General features: G+C 61.0%; 5 protein-coding genes across 5 annotated transcripts in view; 2 read left to right on the top strand and 3 right to left on the bottom strand.

The window, feature by feature from the left end:
* The window catches only part of SPRG_19909 (hypothetical protein), a gene marked incomplete at both ends in the record, with an annotated part of 2,084 nt that extends 412 nt beyond the window's left edge, over positions 1–1,672 (bottom strand). Inside the window, one exon of the mRNA XM_012344746.1 lies at positions 18–1,672. Within this exon, the coding sequence (XP_012200136.1) occupies positions 18–1,672 (1,655 nt within the window). The remainder of the gene's footprint in view (positions 1–17) is intronic.
* A 1,714-nt stretch (positions 1,673–3,386) lies between these two features.
* On the bottom strand, positions 3,387–4,704 carry SPRG_19908 (hypothetical protein; the record flags this gene model as incomplete). Its single annotated transcript, XM_012344745.1, has 4 exons — positions 3,387–3,549; positions 3,597–3,784; positions 3,836–3,847; positions 3,901–4,704. The coding sequence occupies 4 exons, from the start codon at positions 4,702–4,704 to the stop codon at positions 3,387–3,389; spliced, it is 1,167 nt and encodes a 388-aa protein (XP_012200135.1).
* A 1,481-nt stretch (positions 4,705–6,185) lies between these two features.
* On the bottom strand, positions 6,186–7,488 carry SPRG_19907 (hypothetical protein; the record flags this gene model as incomplete). The annotated part of the gene is made up of 4 exons (XM_012344744.1): positions 6,186–6,547; positions 6,592–6,744; positions 6,793–7,040; positions 7,082–7,488. 4 exons carry the CDS (start codon positions 7,486–7,488, stop codon positions 6,186–6,188), a joined length of 1,170 nt encoding a protein of 389 aa, XP_012200134.1.
* Positions 7,489–7,908: 420 nt separating this feature from the next.
* SPRG_19906 (hypothetical protein) lies at positions 7,909–8,851 on the top strand (the record flags this gene model as incomplete). Its single annotated transcript, XM_012344743.1, has 6 exons — positions 7,909–8,149; positions 8,206–8,267; positions 8,324–8,400; positions 8,447–8,504; positions 8,561–8,632; positions 8,678–8,851. The coding sequence occupies 6 exons, from the start codon at positions 7,909–7,911 to the stop codon at positions 8,849–8,851; spliced, it is 684 nt and encodes a 227-aa protein (XP_012200133.1).
* Positions 8,852–8,966: 115 nt separating this feature from the next.
* On the top strand, positions 8,967–9,607 carry SPRG_19905 (hypothetical protein; the record flags this gene model as incomplete). Its single annotated transcript, XM_012344742.1, has 4 exons — positions 8,967–9,059; positions 9,111–9,202; positions 9,257–9,503; positions 9,554–9,607. 4 exons carry the CDS (start codon positions 8,967–8,969, stop codon positions 9,605–9,607), a joined length of 486 nt encoding a protein of 161 aa, XP_012200132.1.
* Positions 9,608–10,449: the final 842 nt, after the last annotated feature.

The following is a 10,449-nucleotide window of genomic DNA, read 5'->3' as shown; positions in this document are numbered from 1 at the left end:
ACCGGGGCGCCAAGGACGTGCTCGAGTGCGGGCGCCGCGGGGCGCGGGCGACGCCGACTTCGGAGCGCGGCTTGGGCACGAGGCGCGGAATGCTGCCGTGGCGAGAAAATGACGCCTCGGAGCGCTGGCCACTCGACTGGCGCGAGAGCGGCGGCGGCGGTGCGATCCGGGGCGCGCTCGGGTGCCGCGACAAGCTCGGCTCGGGCTCGAGCGCGTCCAGCACGTTTTGGTAGCTCCCGCTTTGGCTGTGGAGGGTGCTCGTGGCTGTGGTGGAGAGCGAGCTTAGCGACGGGTTGGAGACGCCGCCCGACATGCGTCGCGCCGGCAGTCGCGTCGACTCGCGGAGTCCTGGGTTGCTGCTGCTGTTGTTGCTGCTTGTTGCAGAGTTGGCGGTCACAGCACGGTGGCCGCGGTCGGTGCCAAAGAGCGACTGGTCCGACGCCTTGCGCGGGAGCGGGCCGTTGCTGCTCGCACTCATGTTGGCGGTCGCGCGCAGGTTGCCACTGCTGCTGCTGCTGTTGTTGTTGTTGACGGACGAGAGGTGGGAGAACTCGCTCTCGGGCGAGACCAGCTGCGAGTGCACGCTTCTCGGCGACGTCGTGTCGTCGCTCTGTACGTGGGAGCGGACGACGCGGTGCTGCTTGGGCCGCGACGCGCAGTGGAGGCACGCGCGCACGCCCTTTCGGCCCTTCTCGCCGACCTGGTCGAGCATCACGGTGGTCGAGCACTGCGTGCAAATGGCATGCGCGCACATCCGACAGTGGTGCCGCCGGCGAAAGAGGCCAAAGGTCTTGAGGCACACGCCGCAGTGCATCTCGTCGCCAAAGTCGGCGGTCGTTGCGACGGCGACGCGCGCGGCCGACGCGGTCCGGAGGCTCGCGACGAAGTTGAGTGCGAACGCTTGCATCCACTTGAGTCGCTTGGTGTGTTTGTCGAGGCAAAAGACTAGCGAAATCTGACAGTTCTCGTCGTCGGCGTCGTCGCTGGCCGTCACAACGATGCCCGTGTGTTTGAAGAGACTGCGCGTCGCGTTCGGGTACTTGGCGGCAACGACGTCGACCGACTCCCAGACCATGGTGCCAATACGTGGCATCGCTTGGTTGGCCGGAGAGGCGAAGAGCTGTGCATGCGCCATAAAGACAAAGTCCTTGATCTCGACGCCTTCGGTCGACCACGCCATCCACGCGAGATGCAACGGTGGTAGCGGGTCGCAGTTGACGCTGAGAATGTGGTCGCCCGTGTAGAACGCTGGTTTCCCGAGCGCGTTCAAGGTTTGGTTGAGCAGCTCGGTGCTGTCGAGGCGGAGCTGCGCGACCGCGTTGGCGACGCTGCTGGACGCGTTCACCGTGGCTTTGACCATGTACTCGCCCGTCTCGGCGAGGCCCTCGTAGAGCATGACGCCGTTCTTATCCTTGACGTAGTTCCACGCTGTCTTCATTAGGGGCTTGGACGATGAGGCCGACGACGCTGTCATTGGGTTGGACGAGGCCAAGCGCACGAGCGCATCGGCTTTGGCGACCGCGACGTGCTGCATCTGCGCCGTGATGTGGCGCGGGAGGCCCTTGAGCCCGAGCGCATCGAGACGGCGCTTGAAGATGATCTTCTCCTTCTCTTCCTTGCCCGTGACCATGGGGCCAACGTGCAGCACGCTCGCGTTGCCAGCGTTGGACATCATCATCACGCTGCTGCTGTGGGGACGGTCGAGGCAAAAAGGCAAACTGGCACGCAGGTGCGATTTCTCAGGCGCGCCATTTTGTTGAGTGTGGTGAATTAGGACGCCTCGTGTTTTTCACGTGAAAATCACACATTCCATCACGAGTGCCGAGGCTGACACACGGGGCGAGCTTGTTACAGGAAGCATCGCCTCTCCTGTCGGCGATGACACGTGCACGCTGCAAGGCAGCTGGCGGGGCCGACAGGCTTCCTGGACGCATACGCAGCAGCGTCGAGGGCCTAAAAGCAATGACGCGTCCACGTTGTCAGCGCCACGCCCCGCATGTGCTTCGTAGAGCTCTTCGCAGTGGTCGTAGAGGCAGCATCCTTTGCCAACGGCGTGGCCGATTGGCTACGACTGCAGTGCGTCGAGTCGGGTTGATGGTCATGTCGACAATATTCGCACCATGTTCGAAGCGTCTTTGGCCCTCGGCGACGCATTTATGGCGCGACCGAAGGCTCTGCAGCGTGTCTTGCTGCGCATGCTGCCATCGGTCGATCGCCGTGGCGTGACGGCCTTTCTCTGTTGCCACCGATATCGTATCCGCATCAACGCCAGCGAATCTGCCTCCCCGACGCATGCGCACTTGGTCATGCTGGTGATGTGGACGGCGTCACGAGCATCGCGGGTGCGGCATCGTGTGTGGCAAGACCACGGCGTGGACAGCGTATTTTACACATCCTAACACACGGTGGTAAATGGCTCCAATTCGGCAATGTCCGAATTGAATGCAGCAATATCCGAATTGCGTGCGCGACACCGGCCGTAGTAATGCGTTCGCGTGGGGTGGTGGAACGCCGCATGCTATCACTTGGACGTTCCACCCACGAGTAGCTCGGATGACCTTTGTCTGCATCTCCTGTCTCCTGGAGCTCGAGAGCGCTGGCCAGCCTCCTGGCCGAACGCCTCGCGTCGACTTTAGCCAAGCGACAACGACAGCGACGGCGCGTTACCGCCCACATTACGCGAGGTCGAGTTGCTGCAGCGACCCACCTCGTGACGGTCTGGTCTTGCGGTGTCGGGACGGAAGACACATGTGGTGGGTGCAACGAACGCCATGACGTGGCAGCGCGGCGTCGCCCCGCTTGTCCAGCCTGTACGTCCGCGCGACTTGACCGACAGGCTACAGCGTGAGTACCAACGTCCAGCGGTACAAACACAACTGGCCATCGAGACAGCGTACTAGATTGGCGACGTCCAGTAGTACACCTGGTCCGATATGGCCGAGTATGGGCGAGCGACCCAGTGGTGCGAACGCTGTCGGAGCGTGGCACCTGCCGTCATCATCGTGTTTCGGCTCGGGCCAAACGAGCGTCGGCCTCGGTGGCGAGACAACGGCGCGAAGTATGCAAGCGCGCTCGATCGCGTCGAGAGATAAGCGGTCCACGGCTGTCAACGGCAACACCACCACACGACAGGCAAAACCGACCTTCTCGAGGTGTCGGTCACGTTCTCGCGATCATGAGCTCTGATCCATGACGCGCCGTAGATTGCTTGTCGCCGCGCAAGTTGCGACTGAAAGAAACACGCAATAATGTGGGAAGCGACTGCGCGGACAGGCCATGGACGCACATTGCATCGGACGGATCAGAAGACACCTAGCTAATAATCTACCGCAACCAAGTCGGATCATTCGGTTTCATTAGACGAGCGGTATCAGATCTTTGCGGTATCAGTAGCCGCTTTCATAGGCGTCCCAGAAAGGCTCGCCTTCGTCGCCTTGGAGCACGATCGTGATGGGCCCGATGGCGCCGGCGGCGCGAAGCTTGGCGGAAACGACGTCGCTTGGCGTGGCCGGGTGGTCGGCGCCAAGCCACACGAATGCCGTCGAGGCACTTGCAGCCACGCGATCGTGTCTGGCACCAAGTCGCTGCTGTCGTACTCGCGCAGCACCTCCCACGGTCCATCGAGATGCGTCGCCACGGACAAGACCGCCCGACTGGCTGTTGCAATTGGTGTCTCTGGCTCGACAACGAGAAGGGGCGGCGTCGGTGGCGCGACCACATCGTAGCAACCGTACGCAAAGGCGGTCTCGGAGGTCGTTTGCAGAAGCGATAGGAACGCCGTCGACTCGCGTCCCTCGTATTCAATAACGATCGGCGGAGAAGGGTCGTTCCATACCCGTGCATAGAGCTAGTCGCTAAGTGAGTCTCTCAACGATAGGCGGCTCGTCGTCGTGTACATACCTCGCGAATCTCATGCTCCATTGGGCCGACTTGCGATGTCTCAGCGGTCGCGCCGCACCATACATGCACGGCTTCCGGCAAGCAGTAGGCTAAAAGGGCCTTGGTATGGCGCTCGACTTGAGTCGGGCGAGCGGCGCGGCGCGAGTTGGGCACATGGCACGCGGTGAGCACCCATGTATGAGCATCGTGGGCGCCGTGGGGGCCGAAGCAATAGACGGGCGGGCGCTTGCTGCGATCGGTGCGGTACGTCTCGAGCTCAAGCAGCTGACAGAGGAAGCCCGGGTTCGGGCTGCAAATCGGTCGGGCCGCTTTCACTGTCGCAAAGGCGTCGGCGTACGAAAGGCCTTCGTTGCACATGAGCGCTGCGATCGCAAACGAGCAGGACCGCGACACTCCTTGTTGGCAGAGCAGCACGACGACGCCGGCGTCGGCCATGGCCGCGAGCACGCGCGGCAAGAACGGCAATAGCTCCTGGCTGGGCCCGTCCCGCAGCGCCAACGACAAGATGGGCCGGACATGTGCCGGCGGTACGCAGTCGTCAGGAAAGAGAGCTTCGCGCGCGCAGTTGATCAGTGCGTAGTCGCCTGCCGTCGGCCATTGCGCGCGATGTCCGGCGATCAAAAGGTGCGGCCGGACCATCGAGAGCTGCGGCGCGGCCTGCGCGAGCTTGGCTGCCCGAGAGAGTGCTCCGTCCTCCGTCTCGCCAACGACCGACGTCCGTGGCGCCTTGGGGATCGCCGGGGTGGATGGAACCACGGAGAATGGGGCCGTGTCCGTGACCGGCGCCGACTGCGTACCCCCCATCGAATCGCACGTAACGTTCCAAGTGGCCGTTGCCGTCGTTGGATCACGTCGCCGACGACGTGTATATACTTGCCACGCCGTGTGCTTCTCGAGCCTCTCGACGTATTGCATTCGTATCCTCTCTGTCTCTCCGTCGCTGGCTCTTGGAAGGTGTCGTAGTACAGCAGTGCAGTCGCATGTTAGTGGCCAACGAGGTCGGGCCACCGGACGCTGCCACGTATTATATCTATATTCTATCTTTAGATGTCACTGAAAGAAACAGGATTCGAAAATTGATTTTGCGACCGTCGAGCAGACATGCGCTGCCTCGTCGTCGCCGTCGTCGCCTCGGTTGCTAGCGCCCGCGCTGCGTGCGCGCCAGTCTCGAGCTACCTCTCGTCCTACGATATCCAGCGCGGCGTCGCGGTCGTCGCCGACCCGGCCGGCTGCGGTCTCGACCCGCGCCCGACCGACTGTGTCGACACGCAGTGCCGCAAGTGCTGGATGTACAACACGACGTCGTTCGCGCCGACGCCATACGTAGTCTGCCCGCGCGCCATGTTGCCGGAGGTGCGCCGACCCGAGAGCATCTCGTGCACGTCCTTCTTGTTGCCATCCGAAAGTAGTACAAGCACCGTCTCGGCCGTCTACGATGCATCGTGCACGTTGTATGGCGGCCACGGGTGTCTGCCCGACTTTGTTCCGTGCCGCCGGTGCAGTACCTACCCGACGCCGTCGTCGCGCTACTGGCCGTGCGGCCTCGACGCCGCCATCTGCGACAACAACACAGGACTGGCGCGGGTGCTTGGTCTCGTCGATGCCTCTTGCTTGACGCAGCCCAACCTACCAGGATGCACATTCCGGTCGCACTGTCGGCGCTGTCGCTTGCAAAAGCTGGTGACCAACGCCCACTTGCCCGACTGCGCGGTGCTCTATCTGCTGGCAACGCCGTTGGAAGCGTCGGTCTCGCGCTGGTCCGCGCTGCAGACCGACCTCGGTGCGCTGCCAGATGGCGCAGCGCAGTTTTCAGAGACAAACGCAGCGGCCTTTGCCCAGGACGTCGGATACTACGTCCTCGTGGGCTCGCTTGTGGTCGGCGGCGCCACGATCGCCATCGGACTTATCGTTTTCGTCGTCTGCGCCAAGCGCCGCCGCCGCGCAACCACATCGCCGATCGTCGTGCAGCCCATGGTCGACGACGACATCGTAGCGGACAAGGCCCACCGTATCTGAGCACCGTAGCGACCACGACGCTGTGAGAGGTCAAGGATGTACTCGTGGTCGAGCGCTTGTAGGCCTTGTGGAGTGTATGTCTCTCTTCCTTCTCGACGTCATCAAGGGTGCTGCATTTGACGTGCATGTGTTTGCGGAATGCACATCAAAACCAGTTCTTAGCGTGGGATGGAGGTCGAAGCCGCAACAGCACACACTCGTTCAATTGTAGCAGCCTCGTTGTCGACAGAGTCGATGGTCTCGTCGTCGACAGGTGTCGTCGGTTCTATCTACTGAATCGTCCAAAAATGGATGGCCAGGAGCGCCGCTGCAACGCTCGCGTCTTGTGGGACGCCATTGCCTACGAGCACGTGGCTCAGTTGGATCGCGTCGGCGTGGGCCGCCGCCTGGTCGCCCAGCTTCAAGTGGGCCTTGGCCCGTAGACAGAGTGCGTTGACATCGTTTGGCGCACGCTGAAGGAGCTGCGTCGTGTACTTGATCGTGCTCTCGACTTCGTAGAGGCAAAATGCAGCCTTGGCGAGAATGGACAGCACTGCGATGTGGTCGACAGAGTCGGACGCCAGCGCTTCCTTTCCGAGACGCAGCGCGCGCTCGTACTGATGCGCGGCAATCGCAGCGTCAAGTGCCGAGCCTATGGTGCGTACGATGAAGCGAGGGTGCTACATGGACACAAACCGGTCGAAGTCGCATTTTGCAAAAGCCATTGGACCGAGGCGTAGTAGTCGCGGTGGTACTTGAGCTGCAGGTCGTTGTGGCCGGCGCGGGGAAAGAGCTGGAGCTTCTTGACCGAGGCGGCACATGCTTCGTAGAGGTCTCGACCTTGCTGCACTATGAAGCATGAAAATTAAGCGTTGCGCTTGGATTTGTCAAGGGAACCTGGCGCGATCTCGTCGTCCTCGCCGTGGATGACAAGGAAGGGGAGGTGGAGCGACTGGAGCTTTTGGCGAATGTGAAAGATCTCGGGCAGCATCTGCAGCATGGCGGCGCCACCAGGCATGAAGTTGGCCATTTGCGCGACCATGGGCAGTGCCAAAATCGAGTGGAAGCCCGACTCGACGATGAGGCCGCGGTACCGCGTCGGCGCCTTGGCCGCCACGTGCATCGCGCAGAGCGACCCAATGGACCTAGTCGGACAGTGAAGTGACCGAGGCGAGCCATGTCGTACCGGCCAAACAAGACAAGGGGCACGTCCGGCTTGAGCAATGGCACCGTGTGGAGCAAGCGGTCGACGACCTCGGCGTCCTCGAGAAGGCGCGTCACCGAAGGCTCGCCGGAGCTCCAGCCGTAGCCGCGAAAGTCAACTGCAAGGAGCGCTGTCGGTACCTCCATGGCGGCGAGCGTCGTGGCGGCCGACGCGTAGTCGGCGGCGATCTCGGCGTTGCCGTGGAAGAGCACGACCACCGCGCTGTAGGCATCGGGCTGCGGCGGGCGGAAGAAGCGGTAGCCGAGCGACACGTGGCCATCGGTAAAGACGCCGTCGATGGCATGCGGCGGGAGGTCGGCGCCATGCGCGTGGCGGCGCGGGTGGAAGGCCACCGAGTTGACGAGCGGCGAATCCCAGAGCGAGGTCATGTCCGCGCGTTCTGTTAAGTGCGCCTCCAGGATTCAACCATCACTCTAGGAATACAAGACAATAAAAGACAATAAAAGAATATTAAATCGGGACCACGTTAGCAAGCCCAACGCCCCAAGCAACACAGGAGGATGCAATGGAGTAGCTCCTGCGCCCAAAGACGCTCAGCGTAGTACAGCAGCGGCGATGGACTCTCCAAATATATAGAGATGGCAATAGGTTCGCCGTGCACAACCTACATGACCCGCGGTGGCAACTACCGACAACTTTGACACGTGGTGTGTCCGAGTTCTCCAGTGCGCTAGAATGCCTACTAAGAACCATATATGACTAAGAACTAGACAATCTATTCACAAAATATAGCTTGCTAGCTATTTCCAACGTCTGGTTTTGGAAACGCTTTCGATCAAGCAACTGCCATGAGCTCCCGTCGGACGCCGGCCCCAACGCCAACGCCGACACCATACCTCGGATCGACCATCTCGCCAGGGTCCGGCTTCAACAGCAGTAGTATCAATCCCAATTCGACCAGCAGCAGCAGCAGCAGCAGCAATGGCGATGCCAGTGGGCTCATTATCGGGCTCGTGGTGGCTCTGGTCGTCCTTCTGTTTCTCGCCTTGCTTCTGCGCAAGTCGATTTACGTCGTCCAACAAGCCGAAGGTAACCATGACCGACAAGGTGTGAGTACGACCTGATGTCTCTCAATCGATATGCAGGCATTGTCATTGAGCGCTTTGGCGGCTACCACAAGCTCCTCGACTCGGGCATCCACTTTATCGTATCTACTAGCGTTCTCGTCTTTCGACTAACTAATCGATGCGGGCATTTGCGCAGGTGCCCCTCATCGACTCGCCGCGCATGTTTTCGTGGAAGCGCGTCGTCAAGCGCAATGGCCGCATGGAGACACACGAGTATGCTATTCTCTCGCAATTCTGTCGCGCATATGACCGCTGCTAGTGACCAGCAGTACCGCATTGATTTACGCGAGAGCGTCTTTGCCTTTCCGAGCCAAGAGGTCGTCCAACCGACCTTAAACCAAATGCACTATATCGACACCAACACTGCGACTAGGTCTACACGCGAGACACGATCCTCCTCGACGTCAACTCGATCATGTTTTTCCGCATCGTCGACGTGCGCAAGGTGCGACCTCGATATCTGCAACGCGTTGTACGAATCGGAGACTAGGCCGTCTACGAGATCGACGACCTTAGCTCGGCGATCGCCAACGTCGCGCAGACGCAGCTGAAGGAGGTCTTTGGCAACATGACGTTTACCGAGGCGCTGGCGTCCCAGAGCGTCATCAACGCCCACATCCAGCACACCTTTGGCGACCGGTTCGCGCAGTGGGGCTTGTGGTAATAAGATGATTGACACGAAGGGGTATAAGAACAAAATCTTATACCCTGGATTCACCAACTGCAACAAAATCGATGATACGGGGCTACCGTAGGTCGAGCGACTCGAAGTCGTCGATATGCTCCCCAAGCCCGGGACGACGATTGCCGATGCGATGAAGCGCCAAATGATTGCCGAGCGCACGCGCCGCGCGGAATTTATCCACGCCGAGGTAATCGCCATCTCAATCTGAATCTCAACAAATTCAGAGACGCATTACTAGGGTCGCAAAGCCGCGATGCGGCTCATGTCGGAAGGGACCAAGCTTCAAAAATATAACCTTGGTGTCGCCGAGCAAGAAGCCACGCGCAAAACGTACGTCGCAAAAATTGATTGCTTGATACCTTGATACCATACGACGCATACTAGGTCCGAGGGCTTGGCCGGCGCCAAGGTCGAGCTCGCGCGCGCCGAGTCCAAATCGCTCGAGCTCATCGGCGCGGCCTTCTCAGCCGACGGCGCGTCGCAGACCGAGTACGTCATTTCGCAGCGCTACATGGAGATGCTCCAAACCATGTGCGTCACCCTCGACAAGAAATCGCTCTTCTTCCCATACGAGACCAAGGGCCTCTCGGGGCTCATTGGCGACCTCCGGCATGTCTACGGCTACAACAAGGTACGATCCTATCATCTTCCGTCGTAGGCGACTGGAAATTCTCTGGACAGGGCACGCAAGCTCGGGCGCGACGCCAAGTTCGCGCCTTTGATGCCCTCGACTAGCTTCTACCATGGCGGCGACGTCATGCATACGAGTCCTCTACATGCTTCATGTGAGTGCGTGTGTATTTTCTAACGTTGCGGTTCCTGTTCCTGGCGCTGCCACGTAGTACTAGAAGAGAACGAGGGTAGTGAGATGCTAGAGGGCGTTGTACGGGCCTCGGGCGCGCAGCGACCAGACAAAGCCGAGAGCGTCCAGCGTCGCGACGCGCTGCGCGGCGGCGGGCCCGGCCCAGTGCTGGGCGCGGGCGCGGAGGTTCTTGACCATGTGGCCGACGTGCACGCCGCAGAGATCGCGCGGCCAGCGCACGTCGTGGACGGGTACGACGAACTTCTGCGGCACGCGGAGGTGGCCGTAGAGCGCTCGGAAGATGCGCAGAACACGCATCGTGACGGCCCACTGCGCGTTCTGAGCGGGCGAGAAGACGACGTTGTGCGGCCGTTGCCGTCGGGGGCGTGGCGGCTCTGGCGCTGGCAAGAGCACGCGCGCACGGCTGACGATCGGTAGCGGCGGCACCTGGCCCTCGACGATCCACGCCGCCGTCGTCGCGCTGCTTGCTCCTGGCTCAGCGTGCATCGCTCGACGAAGTGTCGAATTCGACGCGCTGATTCTGGCTGGATCTCGCTGCCCTCTGCAACACCGACTGCAACACCGACTGCAACACCGACTGCAACACTGGCGCTAGCATTCGACTGCCTGCATCTTCTTGACCGCAGTCCACGCCGCTAGGTGGGCATTGGATAGATGTGCTGTGCTAGAGAAGGCGCGAAATTAATGACGTGGCAGGCCGTCAGCACATCCCTGATGTCTGAAATCGCGCATGTCTCCAATGGACTGGTAAGCT

Source organism: Saprolegnia parasitica (genome assembly GCF_000151545.1).
Source record: "Saprolegnia parasitica CBS 223.65 unplaced genomic scaffold supercont2.19, whole genome shotgun sequence".
NCBI lineage: Eukaryota > Oomycota > Saprolegniomycetes > Saprolegniales > Saprolegniaceae > Saprolegnia > Saprolegnia parasitica.
This window is presented reverse-complemented; position numbering and strand designations above follow the sequence as displayed.